General features: G+C 51.4%; 1 protein-coding gene across 5 annotated transcripts in view; it reads right to left on the bottom strand.

Moving 5' to 3' along the window:
* Positions 1-584: 584 nt before the first annotated feature.
* The window catches only part of LOC106587673 (unconventional myosin-Va), a 92,845-nt gene continuing 75,037 nt past the window's right edge, over positions 585-18,392 (bottom strand). The window contains exons 29-41 of one of the 5 annotated variants that reach the window (XR_014382840.1): positions 10,798-10,996; positions 8,474-8,542; positions 7,913-8,006; positions 7,658-7,804; positions 6,699-6,853; positions 6,442-6,531; positions 6,105-6,255; positions 5,559-5,743; positions 4,270-4,367; positions 4,002-4,176; positions 2,896-2,976; positions 1,224-2,654; positions 585-1,193 (exon numbers count right to left, since the gene is read on the bottom strand). Coding sequence is in view for 3 of the 5 variants with exons in the window: in XM_045708926.2 (XP_045564882.2) it covers positions 2,502-2,654; positions 2,896-2,976; positions 4,002-4,176; positions 4,270-4,367; positions 5,559-5,743; positions 6,105-6,255; positions 6,442-6,531; positions 6,699-6,853; positions 7,658-7,804; positions 7,913-8,006; positions 8,474-8,542; positions 10,798-10,996; positions 11,168-11,248 (1,678 nt within the window). In the remaining 2 variants the exon portion in view is untranslated. Of the gene's footprint in view, positions 2,655-2,895; positions 2,977-4,001; positions 4,177-4,269; positions 4,368-5,558; positions 5,744-6,104; positions 6,256-6,441; positions 6,532-6,698; positions 6,854-7,657; positions 7,805-7,912; positions 8,007-8,473; positions 8,543-10,797; positions 10,997-11,167; positions 11,249-18,392 lie in introns of all 5 variants that reach the window. The other 4 variants (XR_014382839.1, XM_045708926.2, XM_082969618.1 and 1 more) reach the window with 4 other exon arrangements.

Raw genomic sequence — 18,392 nt, 5'->3', positions numbered from 1 at the left:
ATGAGAGCAACTACAGTAAAACAGACTGGCTCAGTGGTAACCAGGTTTAGTAACACACACAACCTCCTTTCCAAGGCTATAATACTGAAAGGAATACCTACAGAGAGTGGAGCAGACAGAGTGGTGGGGCGAGGACATGTAGATATTTAGAAGTGAAGATATGTAGTAGTTGGTACTGCAGGAGTTCCAACTCTTTTGGTCCGCAGACCCAATTTGATCAACAACAAAAAAATCACGACTCCACCATGTAGAAAAAAGTGTTGTAATCAACGCTAATGTAAACTTATTGTTTTAGCCGATTTAGTTCCTGGTCTTGTCCACTCTGTCCTAATGAGGCTTCTGGCCATTGTAGAGGGAAACAGAAGACACATACGTGTTCCTGAGAGTCTTATCTTTCAGTGATGGGGTCATAATATTTTGTATCTTGAACCGTTTAAAAGATAGAGCCACATTTGTAGGAAGAGAACAGAAACCACTCTGTTTATTACAACTGTATCTAGAGGCTACCGGAGGTTACTGACGTAACCCTGGTTCTATGAACATAGCGCGGTTTTATTGTATTTTTTTCGACCCCACATGGGGCCGCGGCCAATAGTTTTGGGAAACGCTGTGGTAGTGGATATGTAGGATCCAGTGTGCTTCTGTTTTTAACAACAGTCACTAGAGTGTGTGTGTTTGTGTGAGTTAGTGAGTTCTCTTGTAGGGGTTTTGGAACCAAACTACTTAGTTAAAGTGGAGAAGCAAGTACAGTAGCTGAAGCCATCTAAACCTGATAGGTATGGGTATCAAACTATCTAAACTACTCGTCCAGTCTAGCCATCTATTGCAAGTCTAATCCTCTATCTATTTCAACCTCTGTTCCAGTCTAATCCTCCATCTATTTAAACCTCTGTTCCAGTCTAATCCTCTATCTATTTCAACCTCTGTTCCAGTCTAATCCTCTATCTATTTCAACCTCTGTTCCAGTCTAATCCTCTATCTATTTCAACCTCTGTTCCAGTCTAATCCTCCATCTATTTCAACCTCTGTTCCAGTCTAATCCTCCATCTATTTCAACCTCTGTTCCAGTCTAATCCTCCATCTATTTCAACCTCTGTTCCAGTCTAATCCTTTATCTATTTCAACCTCTGTTCCAGTCTAATCCTCTATCTATTTCAACCTCTGTTCCAGTCTAATCCTCTATCTATTTCAACCTCTGTTCCAGTCTAATCCTCCATTTCAACCTCTGTTCTAGTCTAATCCTCTATCTATTTCAACCTCTGTTCCAGTCTAATCCTCCATTTCAACCTCTGTTCTAGTCTAATCCTCCATTTCAACCTCTGTTCTAGTCTAATCCTCCATTTCAACCTCTGTTCCAGTCTAATCCTCCATTTCAACCTCTGTTCCAGTCTAATCCTCCATTTCAACCTCTGTTCCAGTCTAATCCTCCATTTCAACCTCTGTTCCAGTCTAATCCTCCATTTCAACCTCTGTTCCAGTCTAATCCTCCATTTCAACCTCTGGTGCAGCGGTGCTAAAGTGCAGCTCTACTAGAGAAGCAGGTTACACAGGACCAAGCTACGGCAGAGAGATCTTAAAGCACAATACATCATGAGCTAAACAAATAAAAACCTACATTAAATAGCGCTAATTAAATGAGACTACATAGTTCATCTGCTATAGACATAATTCTAATACTATAGGACTCTAGTGGTCTTTCCACGGCCATACTTCTCTCCGGTCTGGAGCCGGTCTAGAACCGGTCTGGAACCGGTCTGGAAAGCTGGAGAGAAAAGCCTACATGTCTATGGTATCCATGTTTTCTGTCTGCAAAGAACATGTATTTTAGGAAAGGGAGTGGAATAAATGCAATAAATAAAACACCCTAGTGTGATATATATTTATATATTAATATTTGTATGTATTTATATATGTATAAAAGTATGGTACAGACAATGGGTACTGCACTTGGCTTGACTGTGTTCAGTGGGTGAGTTGATAACGATGTACTTGGAACAGATGCTAGCTAGATAACTGTAGAAGCGTTAGCATCCTATCATAACACAACAGATGCTAGCCGAGCTTAGCTGAAGGAGCTAGCTAGCTGTGATGCTAGCCCTGGACAGCTAGCTTAAGTGTACCGTAATACATTCCTATGGGAGAACCGGACTGCTAGAAAACACTACACTATTGAGAAGAGAACACAGAGGAGAAAAGGACTGGGGGAACACGGTACTAGGTGTTAAATGGGGTTCTAGGTGGGGAGTGTAGCTTAGTAAAAGGGGGTAAGATAGGAGAAAAGGTGGCCTGTAGCGGTGCATTCTCTTAGAGTTGAGCATTTGTACACGCGGAGGAGGATGGGCTTTCAACTACTGACATAAAGACTACCGTAGGGTGGAAGCTGAGCGTGTGTAAGTGTACTGTATGTAAGTGTTTGGATGTGTTAAGAAGAGAATGGTTTGTGTATGCATGTGATTGCACGTGTACCTATGTATAGCCTATATATTAGTCGTGTGTGTGTGTTAGACGCGGGTAAGGAAGGCTAGGTTGAGGGAGCCTGGTATTTGGATAGTCTCCAGGGCCAGAGAGGAGGGGTTGAAAGGGAAGGTGACTGGGTAGATAATCTTAGTGTCCATCAACAGCTGAGGAGTCTCACAGCGGTCCCGCAAACGAGTCTGACAGACAGAGAGAGAGGGAGGAAGGGAAGGACAGGGAGAGAGAGAGAGAGAAAATATATACATTAGTTACAGTTACTTATATGCAAAGACAGACAGACAGACAGACAGACAGACAGACAGACAGACAGACAGACAGACAGACAGACAGACAGACAGACAGACAGACAGACAGACAGACAGACAGACAGACAGACAGACAGACAGACAGACAGACAGACAGACAGACAGACAGACTTACCTGTATGGTTCGTATGAAGGTAACAGACACCCTCTCTTCAAACTCGTTGACTGGAGTGTACAGGTTCAACACCTTCACAATCTGGGAACACAGAGACAAACTTCCTTACTTGAACCTTGAACTATTAACTCAACTGATCCCCTGTCCCATTCTCTGCATTGATTGGGCTTGACTGGTAAGTTGATTACCTGAGGGCTGGGTTTGGTTAGAACAGGACCTAAGTGGTAGAGAGGGCTGTGATTGACTAGTTCAGGACCTAAGTGGTAGAGAGGGCTGTGATTGACTAGTCCAGGACCTAAGTGGTAGAGAGGGCTGTGATTGACTAGTTCCGGACCTAAGTGGTAGAGAGGGCTGTGATTGACTAGTCCAGGACCTAAGTGGTAGAGAGGGCTGTGATTGACTAGTTCAGGACCTAAGTGGTAGAGAGGGCTGTGATTGACTAGTTCAGGACCTGAGTGGTAGAGAGGGCTGTGATTGACTAGTTCAGGACCTGAGTGGTAGAGAGGGCTGTGATTGACTAGTTCAGGACCTAAGTGGTAGAGAGGGCTGTGATTGACTAGTCCAGGACCTAAGTGGTAGAGAGGGCTGTGATTGGTTAGTTCAGGACCTAAGTGGTAGAGAGGGCTGTGATTGACTAGTTCAGGACCTAAGTGGTAGAGAGGGCTGTGATTGACTAGTTCAGGACCTAAGTGGTAGAGAGGGCTGTGATTGACTAGTTCAGGACCTAAGTGGTAGAGAGGGCTGTGATTGACTAGTCCAGGACCTAAGTGGTAGAGAGGGCTGTGATTGGTTAGTTCAGGACCTAAGTGGTAGAGAGGGCTGTGATTGACTAGTTCAGGACCTAAGTGGTAGAGAGGGCTGTGATTGACTAGTTCAGGACCTAAGTGGTAGAGAGGGCTGTGATTGACTAGTCCAGGACCTAAGTGGTAGAGAGGGCTGTGATTGACTAGTTCAGGACCTAAGTGGTAGAGAGGGCTGTGATTGACTAGTTCAGGACCTGAGTGGTAGAGAGGGCTGTGATTGGTTAGTTCAGTACCTGAGCGGTAGAAAGGGCTCTAATTGGTTAGTTTAGTACATGAGCAGAATAGTGAGCTGTGATTGGTTACCTGAGATGTGGACAGGCTGTTGCACATGGAGCAGATGGCCTCAGCGTCTTCGTCCGTCTTCTTCTTGACTTGCAGCAGCTGAGCAGCCTGAATCAGAGGCTCCAGAGTCTCCTTGGCTCCACACAGCATCAGAGACTTGTCACGCAGCCACTCCTCCAGCTGACTCACGTTATACCTGGTACACCACATTATATACGTTACACACACACTCTCTATAAAACCCAGTCTGTCTATACATACTAAGACATGACAGCCTCGCTGAACCGACCTGATCTGCATGCCTTTGCTCCAGGAGCACATGTCTTTACGCAGCAGCAGATTGTTGAGAGTCACAGCTCCAATGATGTAGAACTGCTGCTTCACAACCTGGGTCAGAACACAACCACGGGTCAGAACACAACCTGGGTCAGAACACAACCACGGGTCAGAACACAACCTGGGGTCAGGGTCAGAACACAACCTGGGGTCAGAACACAACCAAGGGTCAGAACACAACCAAGGGTCAGAACACAACCTGGGGTCAGAACACAACCTGGGGTCAGAACACAACCTGGGGTCAGAACACAACCAAGGGTCAGAACACAACCAAGGGTCAGAACACAACCTGGGGTCAGAACACAACCTGGGGTCAGAACACAACCTGGGGTCAGAACACAACCTGGGGTCAGAACACAACCTGGGGTCAGAACACAACCAAGGGTCAGAACACAACCTGGGGTCAGAACACAACCTGGGGTCAGGGTCAGAACACAACCTGGGGTCAGAACACAACCTGGGGTCAGAACACAACCTGGGGTCAGGGTCAGAACACAACCTGGGGTCGGGTCAGAACACAACCTGGGGTCAGGGTCAGAACACAACCGGGAAGGGTCAGAACACAACCTGGGGTCAGAACACAACCTGGGGTCAGAACACAACCAAGGGTCAGAACACAACCTGGGGTCAGAACACAACCTGGGGTCAGGGTCAGAACACAACCAAGGGTCAGAACACAACCTGGGGTCAGAACACAACCAAGGGTCAGAACACAACCAAGGGTCAGAACACAACCTGGGGTCAGAACACAACCTGGGGTCAGAACACAACCTGGGGTCAGAACACAACCTGGGGTCAGAACACAACCAAGGGTCAGAACACAACCTGGGGTCAGAACACAACCACGGGTCAGAACACAACCTGGGTCAGAACACAACCTGGGGTCAGAACACAACCTGGGGTCAGAACACAACCTGGGGTCAGAACACAACCACGGGTCAGAACACAACCTGGGGTCAGAACACAACCTGGGGTCAGAACACAACCTGGGGTCAGAACACAACCTGGGGTCAGGGTCAGAACACAACCTGGGGTCAGAACACAACCGGGGTCAGAACACAACCTGGGGTCAGAACACAACCTGGGGTCAGAACACAACCTGGGGTCAGAACACAACCAAGGGTCAGAACACAACCTGGGGTCAGAACACAACCTGGGGTCAGGGTCAGAACACAACCTGGGGTCAGAACACAACCTGGGGTCAGAACACAACCAAGGGTCAGGGTCAGAACACACACGGACCTGTTTGATGAGTTCAGGGTCGGTGCCGTGCTGACACATGGTGGAGTGGAAAGCGCTGAGCTGGCGTAAGATGGATTCCAGCGTGTAGGTTCCCTCGTCAGCGATGCTCGATGTCCGTTTACGCAGACCGGTCGGCTTAACCCCCGACACCCCCTGGATGGTCTCATGCTCCAACATACCAGAGACTGACACACACACACACACACACACACACACACACACACACACACACACACACACACACACACACACACACACACACACACACACACACACACACACACACTTGGATGTTCACCCACCCACACACCACTGAGTGGGTCTATGGTCTAAGGCCCTGCATCTCAGTGCAAGAAGCTTCACTACATTCCCTGGTTCGAATCCAGGCTGTATCACATCCGGTCATGATTGGGAGTCCCACAGGGTGGGGAACAATTGGCCCAGCGTCGTCCGGGTTTGGCCGTCATTGTAAATAAGAATTTGTTCTTAACTGACTTGCCTAGTTAAATAAAGGTCCAATAAAAACACACACAGTGGTGTACTCACCAATCATGGGCTGTAGGATGCTCTCCATGCATTTGATGAGCTGCTGGTAGATCTGAATGGCCAGGTCACTGAGGACCTGACGGTACTCAGCCAGGTCAAAGTTAGACAGGCAGTGATCATTCTGCTTAGGAGTGTTGTGCTTCATAAACGACTGCAGGAACAGAGAGGAGGAGGAAGAGAGAAACAGATACAAACACACAAGTTGGAGCATCGCAAGAATAAAGTGTGTCTGTGTTTTGGGGTGTACCTCACCTCCGCTGTACCGTTTCAGACTGTCTGTGTGTGTGTGTGTGTGTGTGTGTGTGTGTGTGTGTGTGTGTGCTGGGTCCGGTCTCACCTCATCTCCGCTGTACTGTTTGAGACAGTGTAGGAAGCGGCAGGTGTTGGACAGCCAGAAAGAGACCGTCTCAAAGTCATCCCCCCGTTTCTGTCAGAGATAAAATGACAATATAGATACTAGTGTAATTACAGTGTTACTACACAAATACAGGAGCAACTTAATGTAGTTTTACTGACATCATAGGGTGTGCGCCCCACATTACATCCTTCCTATACCCTATATAGTGCACTGCTTTAAACCAGAGCCCTGCGCACCTTGAGTATCTTCTTGATGCTGTTGATGGTGGATGTGAGCAGCGTTCTGACCTTCTGGTCATCGTTGACATAGTCAGCATGCCTCAGACACATGAACAGGATGTAGGCTGGCAGGCCTGGGATCAGATTCACCGCTACACCACGAGGCTTCAACTCTGTTACAGATATTCACTGTTACAATAGACTATTGGATTATCTATGTATAAACAGAAAAACTTCTCTCTAACACTCATAGAGAGGTAGAGAGAGAGAGGTAGAGAAAGAAAGGTAGAGGTAGAGAGAGAGGTAGAGAGAGAGGGGTAAATAAAAAAAGGTAGAGAGAGAGGGGTAAATAAAGAAAGGTAGAGAGAGAGATAGAGAGAGGGGTAAATAAAGAAAGGTAGAGAGAGAGGTAGAGAGAGAGGTAGAGAGAGAGAGGGAGAGAGAGAGGGAGAGAGGGAGAGGTAAATAAAGAAAGGTAGAGGGGAAAAAAGGTAGAGGTAGAGAGAGAGAGAGGTAGAGAGAGAGAGAGGTAGAGAGAGAGAGAGGTAGAGAGAGAGAGGTAGAGAGAGAGAGAGAGGTAGAGAGAGAGAGAGAGGTAGAGAGAGAGAGGGAGAGGTAAAGAAAGGTAGAGAGAAAAAAAGGTAGAGGTAGAGAGAGAGAGAGAGAGAGAGAGAGAGAGGTAGAGAGAGAGAGGTGGTGAGAGAGAGAGAGAGAGAGAGAGAGGTAGAGGTGGTGAGAGAGAGAGAGGTAGAGAGAGAGGGAGAGGTAAAGAAAGGTAGAGAGAAAAAAAGGTAGAGGTAGAGAGAGAGAGAGAGAGAGAGAGAGGTAGAGGTGGTGAGAGAGAGAGAGGTGGTGAGAGAGAGAGGTGGTGAGAGAGCGAGGTGGTGAGAGAGCGAGGTGGTGAGAGAGTTAAAAGAGAGTGCAAGATTGAGAATGGTTTGTGTTCAGGGTTATAGGTCAGAGTGGAGGTTACATACCCAGTATGAGGTTCTTAACCAGTTTCAGCTCATCCTCCTTCTTGTACTCCAACATTCCCTGGAAGTCTTTCTCACGACGAGGAATGTTCACCGGACGGACCGTCTCTTCAACCATCTGACCCGGAGATATAGTCTCAACATGGCCAGCTACACACACACACACGTTTAGGTACACATACACACGGTCAGATAACACAAATTCAGGTCCAACAGACGCCCATCTACACAGACGGTCAGGTACGTCTCCTTCCTTACCTCCCATTTCTCCAATCTTCTTCGAGAACACCTTCAGCTGTTTCTTAAGCTTACGGATAGTTTTATCCTGCTTCTCCAGCTGTTCCATGAGGTCCTGAGAGAGAGAGAGAGAGAGAGAGAGAGAGAGAGAGAGAGAGAGAGAGAGAGAGAGAGAGAGAGGTGAGGTTGGCAATAGTCGATCAGTTTATCAAAGCCAAGGGATCAGCAGTCAAACAGGAAGCTGACAATGGTCAAAGTTCAGACAAAAAACAGGCTCCCTTACCCAGTGGGTTGGAGAGAGAGAGGGGGTTGATTTAAAACAGGGGTACTTATTTGGTCCTCTGTGGGGTTAGAGAGGGCGGGGTGCTAATTTGAAACAAGGCCTGGCTGTATGTTAACAGAGAGAAGAGGTGCTGGGTTTAACACATTGACCTCCTGTGTGAGTTAGAGAGAAGAGGTGCTCTGCTGGATTTGTCTGTTGTGGGTTAACAGAGTTAAAGTAGAAATCTGACACACACCAAACTTTGTTAGTGGTCACACACGTGCAGAGAAACACACACAATGTCCTTAGACTCGACATACAACCATCCGTCGTAATATGTTGACTTTGGCGCTGCGATATGCTGTTGGATCCTCAGTCCTCAGCATCTCCTGTTAGGTGACATCCACACACACATCAGAGGGTGTTCTCACAGAACACACACACCAGAGGGTGTTCTCACAGAACACACACACCAGAGGGTGTTCTCACAGGACACACACACACACACCAGAGGGTGTTCTCACAGGACACACACACACACACCAGAGGGTGTTCTCACAGAACACACACACCAGAGGGTGTTCTCACAGAACACACACACCAGAGGGTGTTCTCACAGGACACACACACCAGAGGGTGTTCTCACAGGACACACACACACCAGAGGGTGTTCTCACAGGACACACACACCAGAGGGTGTTCTCACAGAACACACACACCAGAGGGTGTTCTCACAGAACACACACACCAGAGGGTGTTCTCACAGGACACACACACCAGAGGGTGTTCTCACAGAACACACACACCAGAGGGTGTTCTCACAGGACACACACACACACCAGAGGGTGTTCTCACAGGACACACACACACACACACCAGAGGGTGTTCTCACAGGACACACACATCAGAGGGTGTTCTCACAGGACACACACACACACCAGAGGGTGTTCTCACAGGACACACACACACACACACACCAGAGGGTGTTCTCACAGGACACACACACCAGAGGGTGTTCTCACAGGACACACACACCAGAGGGTGTTCTCACAGGACGCACACACCAGAGGGTGTTCTCACAGGACACACACATCAGGGTGGTGTTGGACACACACCCCCTCAGTAAAACAGTAAGTATCACAGTAACACTAGCGACCAATAAGGGAAGTGCTGGTTGATGGCAGCAGGTTGTCTTGGTGAGGTGATCTGGTCTGAATATGTATCTGTTTTTTCATTCATCTATGACCTTTTGAACGCTTAAATCATTTCATAAAAGTATTACAATTTGTGTTTTAAAATGTGTGTGTGTGACTGCATGTGTGTACACGTTTGCATGTTTGTAAGCGTGTGTATACATTGGGTGTACAAAACATTAAGGACACCTTCCTAACATTGAGTTGCCCCTCCCCTTTTCCCCTCAGAACAGCCTTAATTGGTTAGGTGTGGAAAGCGTTCCACAGGGATGCTGGCCCATGTTGACTACAATGGTTCCCACAGTAGTGTCAAGTTGGCTAGATGTCCTTTGAGTGGTGAACCATTCTTGATACACACGGGAAACTGTTGAGTGTGAAAAACCCAGCAGCGTTGCAGTTCTTGACACAAACCGGTGCGCCTGACACCTACTACCACACCCCGTTCAAAGGCACTTAAATATTTTGTCTCACCCATTCACCCTCTGAATGCCACACACACAATCCATGTCTCGATTGTTTAAATCCTTTTTTATCCTGTCTCCTCCCCTTCATCTACACTGATTGAAGTGGATTTAACAGGTGACATCAATAAGGGATCATAGTTTTCACCTGGATTCACCTGGTCAGTCTATGTCATGGAAAGAGCAGGTGTCCTTAATGTTTTGTACACTCCGTGTATGTGTGAGTGTATACATGTGTGTGTATCTATGTGTATACATGTGTGTGTATATGTGTGTGTATATATGTGTGTGTATATGTGTATATATATATGTGTGTGTATATATGTGTGTGTATACTATGTGTATACATGTGTGTGTATATATGTGTGTGTATGTGTGTGTATATATGTGTGTGTATACTATGTGTATACATGTGTGTGTATATGTGTGTATATATGTGTGTGTATATATGTGTATATATGTGTGTGTATATATATGTGTGTGTATACTATGTGTATACATGTGTGTGTATACTATGTGTATACATGTGTGTGTATATGTGTGTGTATATATGTGTATATATGTGTGTGTATATATGTGTGTGTATATATGTGTGTGTATATATGTGTGTGTATATATGTGTATATATGTGTGTGTATATATGTGTGTGTATACTATGTGTATACATGTGTGTGTATATATGTGTATATATATATATATGTGTATATATGTGTATATATGTGTGTGTGTATATATGTGTGTGTATATGTGTGTATATATGTGTGTGTATATATGTGTGTGTATATATATATGTGTATACATGTGTGTGTATATATGTGTGTGTATATATGTGTATATATGTGTGCGTATATATGTGTATATATGTGTGTGTATATATATGTGTGTGTATATATATATGTGTGTATATATGTGTATATATGTGTGTGTATATATGTGTATATATGTGTGTGTATATATGTGTATATACGTGTGTGTAAGTGTGTAACGTACCAGGTTTTCGTTGGTGAGTCGTGTGATCTCATGCTGTAGACTAGCCTCTATGCGTGCCTCTGGCGGGAGCTGCAGGTTCTGGGCTAGCAGCTGTTGTTGACGGTTATTCTCCTCTTTAACACTCTGTAACTCCCCTCGCAACACCTCCACCTCGTTGTCATAGCTACGCCTCTGCTGCTGCATCTGGCCCTCCAACAGTCTGAGAGGAGAGGTGGGGATGGAGAGAGAAGAAGAGAATCATTCTTCAACTACTATAGGAGATTGGGAAAGCGTGAAGGAGAAAATATGGGATGGAGGGAGCAAGAGCAAACAGCCTCACACCACCCCCGGTCCACACACACACACACACACACACACACACACGGTTAACCTGTTGGTCTCCTTTAACCCTTCATATACCAGCCACAGCTCTCCGTCCTCATTCAGCCTATGGAAGTCAGCAGTGGGGAATCTGACAAACAAACACAAAGGAAAGAAAGGGAACAGAAAAAAGGCTAAACAAAGAGGGGGATGAGGGATGATGGTGGACTAGAGGAGGTGGGGTGGTGGTGGACTAGAGGAGGTGGGGTGGTGGACTAGAGGAGGTGGGGTGGTGGTGGACTAGAGGAGGTGGGGTGGTGGTGGACTAGAGGAGGTGGGGTGGTGGTGGACTAGAGGAGGTGGGGTGGTGGACTAGAGGAGGTGGGGTGGTGGTGGACTAGAGGAGGTGGGGTGGTGGTGGACTAGAGGAGGTGGGGTGGTGGACTAGAGGAGGTGGGGTGGTGGTGGACTAGAGGAGGTGGGGTGGTGGTGGACTAGAGGAGGTGGGATGATGGTGGACTAGAGGAGGTGGGGTGGTGGTGGACTAGAGGAGGTGGGGTGGTGGACTAGAGGAGGTGGGGTGGTGGTGGACTAGAGGAGGTGGGGTGGTGGTGGACTAGAGGAGGTGGGGTGGTGGACTAGAGGAGGTGGGGTGGTGGTGGACTAGAGGAGGTGGGGTGGTGGTGGGGTGGTGGTGGACTAGAGGAGGTGGGGTGGTGGTGGACTAGAGGAGGTGGGGTGGTGGTGGACTAGAGGAGGTGGGGTGGTGGTGGACTAGAGGAGGTGGGGTGGTGGTGGACTAGAGGAGGTGGGGTGGTGGTGGACTAGAGGAGGTGGGGTGGTGGACTAGAGGAGGTGGGGTGGTGGTGGACTAGAGGAGGTGGGGTGGTGGTGGACTAGAGGAGGTGGGGTGGTGGACTAGAGGAGGTGGGGTGGTGGTGGACTAGAGGAGGTGGGGTGGTGGTGGACTAGAGGAGGTGGGGTGGTGGTGGACTAGAGGAGGTGGGGTGGTGGTGGACTAGAGGAGGTGGGGTGGTGGTGGACTAGGAGAGGTGGGGTGGTGGTGGACTAGGGGAGGTGGGGTGGTGGTGGACTAGAGGAGGTGGGGTGGTGGTGGACTAGGAGAGGTGGGGTGGTGGTGGACTAGAGGAGGTGGGGTGGTGGTGGACTAGAGGAGGTGGGGTGGTGGTGGACTAGAGGAGGTGGGGTGGTGGACTAGAGGAGGTGGGGTGGTGGTGGACTAGAGGAGGTGGGGTGGTGGTGGACTAGAGGAGGTGGGGTGGTGGTGGACTAGGAGAGGTGGGGTGGTGGTGGACTAGAGGAGGTGGGGTGGTGGTGGACTAGGGGAGGTGGGGTGGTGGTGGACTAGAGGAGGTGGGGTGGTGGTGGACTAGGAGAGGTGGGGTGGTGGTGGACTAGAGGAGGTGGGGTGGTGGTGGACTAGGAGAGGTGGGGTGGTGGTGGACTAGAGGAGGTGGGGTGGTGGTGGACTAGAGGAGGTGGGGTGGTGGACTAGAGGAGGTGGGGTGGTGGTGGACTAGAGGAGGTGGGGTGGTGGTGGACTAGAGGAGGTGGGGTGGTGGTGGACTAGAGGAGGTGGGGTGGTGGTGGACTAGAGGAGGTGGGGTGGTGGACTAGAGGAGGTGGGGTGGTGGTGGACTAGAGGAGGTGGGGTGGTGGTGGACTAGAGGAGGTGGGGTGGTGGACTAGAGGAGGTGGGGTGGTGGTGGACTAGAGGAGGTGGGGTGGTGGTGGACTAGAGGAGGTGGGGTGGTGGTGGACTAGAGGAGGTGGGGTGGTGGTGGACTAGGAGAGGTGGGGTGGTGGTGGACTAGGGGAGGTGGGGTGGTGGTGGACTAGAGGAGGTGGGGTGGTGGTGGACTAGGAGAGGTGGGGTGGTGGTGGACTAGAGGAGGTGGGGTGGTGGTGGACTAGAGGAGGTGGGGTGGTGGTGGACTAGAGGAGGTGGGGTGGTGGACTAGAGGAGGTGGGGTGGTGGTGGACTAGAGGAGGTGGGGTGGTGGTGGACTAGAGGAGGTGGGGTGGTGGTGGACTAGGAGAGGTGGGGTGGTGGTGGACTAGAGGAGGTGGGGTGGTGGTGGACTAGGGGAGGTGGGGTGGTGGTGGACTAGAGGAGGTGGGGTGGTGGTGGACTAGGAGAGGTGGGGTGGTGGTGGACTAGAGGAGGTGGGGTGGTGGTGGACTAGGAGAGGTGGGGTGGTGGTGGACTAGAGGAGGTGGGGTGGTGGTGGACTAGAGGAGGTGGGGTGGTGGACTAGAGGAGGTGGGGTGGTGGTGGACTAGGAGAGGTGGGGTGGTGGTGGACTAGAGGAGGTGGGGTGGTGGAGGACTAGAGGAGGTGGGGTGGTGGTGGACTAGAGGAGGTGGGGTGGTGGACTAGAGGAGGTGGGGTGGTGGTGGACTAGGAGAGGTGGGGTGGTGGTGGACTAGAGGAGGTGGGGTGGTGGACTAGAGGAGGTGGGGTGGTGGTGGACTAGGAGAGGTGGGGTGGTGGTGGACTAGAGGAGGTGGGGTGGTGGAGGACTAGAGGAGGTGGGGTGGTGGTGGACTAGAGGAGGTGGGGTGGTGGTGGACTAGAGGAGGTGGGGTGGTGGACTAGAGGAGGTGGGGTGGTGGTGGACTAGGAGAGGTGGGGTGGTGGTGGACTAGAGGAGGTGGGGTGGTGGAGGACTAGAGGAGGTGGGGTGGTGGTGGACTAGAGGAGGTGGGGTGGTGGTGGACTAGAGGAGGTGGGGTGGTGGTGGACTAGGAGAGGTGGGGTGGTGGTGGACTAGAGGAGGTGGGGTGGTGGTGGACTAGGAGAGGTGGGGTGGTGGTGGACTAGGAGAGGTGGGGTGGTGGTGGACTAGGAGAGGTGGGGTGGTGGTGGACTAGGAGAGGTGGGGTGGTGGTGGACTAGGAGAGGTGGGGTGGTGGTGGACTAGAGGAGGTGGGGTGGTGGTGGACTAGAGGAGGTGGGGTGGTGGAGGACTAGAGGAGGTGGGGTGGTGGTGGACTAGGAGAGGTGGGGTGGTGGTGGACTAGGAGAGGTGGGGTGGTGGTGGACTAGAGGAGGTGGGGTGGTGGTGGACTAGAGGAGGTGGGGTGGTGGACTAGAGGAGGTGGGGTGGTGGTGGACTAGAGGAGGTGGGGTGGTGGAGGACTAGAGGAGGTGGGGTGGTGGTGGACTAGGGGAGGTGGGGTGGTGGTGGACTAGGGGAGGTGGGGTGGTGGTGGACTAGAGGAGGTGGGGTGGTGGTGGACTAGAGGAGGTGGGGTGGTGGAGGACTAGAGGAGGTGGGGTGGTGGTGGACTAGGAGAGGTGGGGTGGTGGTGGACTAGGAGAGGTGGGGTGGTGGTGGACTAGGAGAGGTGGGGTGGTGGTGGACTAGAGGAGGTGGGGTGGTGGTGGACTAGAGGAGGTGGGGTGGTGGTGGACTAGAGGAGGTGGGGTGGTGGTGGACTAGAGGAGGTGGGGTGGTGGTGGACTAGAGGAGGTGGGGTGGTGGTGGACTAGGAGAGGTGGGGTGGTGGTGGACTAGGAGAGGTGGGGTGGTGGTGGACTAGAGGAGATGGGGTGATGGTGGACTAGGAGAGGTGGGGTGGTGGTGGACTAGAGGAGGTGGGGTGGTGGTGGACTAGGAGAGGTGGGGTGGTGGTGGACTAGAGGAGATGGGGTGGTGGTGGACTAGGAGAGGTGGGGTGGTGGTGGACTAGAGGAGGTGGGGTGGTGGTGGACTAGAGGAGGTGGGGTGGTGGTGGACTAGAGGAGGTGGGGTGGTGGTGGACTAGAGGAGGTGGGGTGGTGGTGGACTAGAGGAGGTGGGGTGGTGGTGGACTAGAGGAGAAGGGGTGGTGGTGGACTAGAGGTGGGGTGGTGGTGGACTAGGAGAGGTGGGGTGGTGGTGGACTACAGAAGTTGGTGAGTTGGTGGAGGACAAGAGGAGGTGGACTGGAGGAGGACTAGAGGAGATGGGGTGGTGGAGAACTAGAGGAGGTGGGGTGGTGGAGGACTAGAGGAGGTGGGGTGGTGGAGGACTAGAGGAGGTGGGGTGGTGGAGGACTAGAGGAGGTGGGGTGGTGGAGGACTAGAGGAGGCGGGGTGGTGGTGGACTAGAGGAGGGGGGTGGTGGTGGACTAGAGGAGGGGGGTGGTGGTGGACTAGAGGAGGTGGGGTGGTTGTGGACTAGAGGAGGGGGGTGGTGGTGGACTAGAGGAGGGGGGTGGTTGTGGACTAGAGGAGGCGAGGTGGTGGTGGACTAGAGGAGGGGGGTGGTGGTGGACTAGAGGAGGGGGGTGGTGGTGGACTAGGAGAGGTGGGGTGGTGGTGGACTAGAGGAGGGGGGTGGTGGTGGACTAGAGGAGGGGGGTGGTGGTGGACTAGGAGAGGTGGGGTGGTGGTGGACTAGGAGAGGTGGGGTGGTGGTGGACTAGGAGAGGTGGGGTGGTGGTGGACTAGAGGAGGCGGGGTGGTGGTGGACTAGAGGAGGCGGGGTGGTGGTGGACTAGAGGAGGCGGGGTGGTGGTGGACTAGAGGAGGTGGGGTGGTGGTGGACTAGAAGAGGTGGGGTGGTGGTGGACTAGAAGAGGTGGGGTGGTGGTGGACTAGGAGAGGTGGGGTGGTGGTGGACTAGAGGAGATGGGGTGATGGTGGACTAGGAGAGGTGGGGTGGTGGTGGACTAGAGGAGGTGGGGTGGTGGTGGACTAGGAGAGGTGGGGTGGTGGTGGACTAGAGGAGATGGGGTGGTGGTGGACTAGGAGAGGTGGGGTGGTGGTGGACTAGAGGAGGTGGGGTGGTGGTGGACTAGAGGAGGTGGGGTGGTGGTGGACTAGAGGAGGTGGGGTGGTGGTGGACTAGAGGAGGTGGGGTGGTGGTGGACTAGAGGAGGTGGGGTGGTGGTGGACTAGAGGAGAAGGGGTGGTGGTGGACTAGAGGTGGGGTGGTGGTGGACTAGGAGAGGTGGGGTGGTGGTGGACTACAGAAGTTGGTGAGTTGGTGGAGGACAAGAGGAGGTGGACTGGAGGAGGACTAGAGGAGATGGGGTGGTGGAGAACTAGAGGAGGTGGGGTGGTGGAGGACTAGAGGAGGTGGGGTGGTGGAGGACTAGAGGAGGTGGGGTGGTGGAGGACTAGAGGAGGTGGGGTGGTGGAGGACTAGAGGAGGCGGGGTGGTGGTGGACTAGAGGAGGGGGGTGGTGGTGGACTAGAGGAGGGGGGTGGTGGTGGACTAGAGGAGGTGGGGTGGTTGTGGACTAGAGGAGGGGGGTGGTGGTGGACTAGAGGAGGGGGGTGGTTGTGGACTAGAGGAGGCGGGGTGGTGGTGGACTAGAGGAGGGGGGTGGTGGTGGACTAGAGGAGGGGGGTGGTGGTGGACTAGGAGAGGTGGGGTGGTGGTGGACTAGAGGAGGGGGGTGGTGGTGGACTAGAGGAGGGGGGTGGTGGTGGACTAGGAGAGGTGGGGTGGTGGTGGACTAGGAGAGGTGGGGTGGTGGTGGACTAGGAGAGGTGGGGTGGTGGTGGACTAGGAGAGGTGGGGTGGTGGTGGACTAGAGGAGGCGGGGTGGTGGTGGACTAGAGGAGGCGGGGTGGTGGTGGACTAGAGGAGGCGGGGTGGTGGTGGACTAGAGGAGGCGGGGTGGTGGTGGACTAGAGGAGGCGGGGTGGTGGTGGACTAGAGGAGGTGGGGTGGTGGTGGACTAGAGGAGGCGGGGTGGTGGTGGACTAGAGGAGGCGGGGTGGTGGTGGACTAGAGGAGGTGGGGTGGTGGAGGACTAGAGGAGGTGGGGTGGTGGTGGACTAGAGGAGGTGGGGTGGTTGTGGACTAGGGGAGGTGGGGGGGTGGTGGTGGACTAGAGGTGGGGTGGTGGTGGACTAGAGGTGGGGTGGTGGTGGACTAGAGGAGGTGGGGTGGTGGACTAGAGGAGGTGGGGTGGTGGTGGACTAGGAGAGGTGGGGTGGTGCAGTCTCATGCTGTGTGTGTGTGTGTGTGTGTGTGTGTGTGCTTGTTGTGCTTAGTATTCTGAATCAATGTGTGTTTAGAACAGGGGTTGGAACCAGTTCAGGGAACAGAACCAACAACTGGAAAATAAAGACATTTTTCAAGGAACAGGATGGATTTGATTTACTAACTACAAAAAGGTCAGAAATGTTTTTATTTGAATTCTGGTGCTGCTCTGCACAAACCAGCAGGACTGGTCCAACGTTAAGACAACTTTCTGAAGTTCAAAGACATTCAAAGTTCCTTCATATAAGCCGCTCTTCCGAAGGTATAATTCTGTGGGTCTAATTCAGATGATGCATGTCATAACAACAAGATGCCCACCGTTTCAAGCCAATCCTCCTCCACCCTCCCACTCTTTCCCCACCCGGAAAATTTCAGTCGCATCCAACGCCCTACATTCGTCTGTCCAATGCATGTAAATAGCTTGACCGCTTCATAGCAACCTGCTATATCCTCACCGATTGGTGAAGTCATTTCATGTCGAGCTAAATGTTAAATAAAAGTTAATTTCAGAGGTATATAAAGGAACAGAAAGGAATGATATTAATCTTTGCTTTTTGTTGGGTTCGAACTGGTTCAGAACTTTATTTTGCTGGTCGGAACAAAAAAAATGTATGTTTCTGTTCAGAACAAAACAATTGGAAAATAATTTAGGTTCCAACCCCTGGTAGAGAACAAGCAAAATGATCACAATCTGAAATGACAAGGATTCTGAATGCCACGTAACACACAGGGTGGTAGCAACATGATGGAACTAACAAAACACAACACAGGGTGGTAGCAACATGATGGAACTAACAAAACACAACACAGGGTGGTAGCAACATGATGGAACTAACAAAACACAACACAGGGTGGTAGCAACATGATGGAACTAACAAAACACAACACAGGGTGGTAGCAACATGATGGAACTAACAAAACACAACACAGGGTGGTAGCAACATGATGGAACTAACAAAACACAACACAGGGTGGTAGCAACATGATGGAACTAACAAAACACAACACAGGGTGGTAGCAACATGATGGAACTAACAAAACACAACACAGGGTGTTAGCAACATGATGGAACTAACAAAACACAACACAGGGTGGTAGCAACATGATGGAACTAACAAAACACAACACAGGGTGGTAGCAACATGATGGAACTAACAAAACACAACACAGGGTGGTAGCAACATGATGGAACTAACAAAACACAACACAGGGTGGTAGCAACATGATGGAACTAACAAAACACAACACAGGGTGGTAGCAACATGATGGAACTAACAAAACACAACACAG

This window comes from Salmo salar, chromosome 26 (assembly GCF_965601325.2).
Source record: "Salmo salar chromosome 26, fSalSal1, whole genome shotgun sequence".
Classification (NCBI taxonomy): Eukaryota; Metazoa; Chordata; class Actinopteri; order Salmoniformes; family Salmonidae; genus Salmo; species Salmo salar.
Note: the sequence above shows the minus strand (reverse complement) of the source record. Positions and strands in the feature narration are given on the sequence as shown.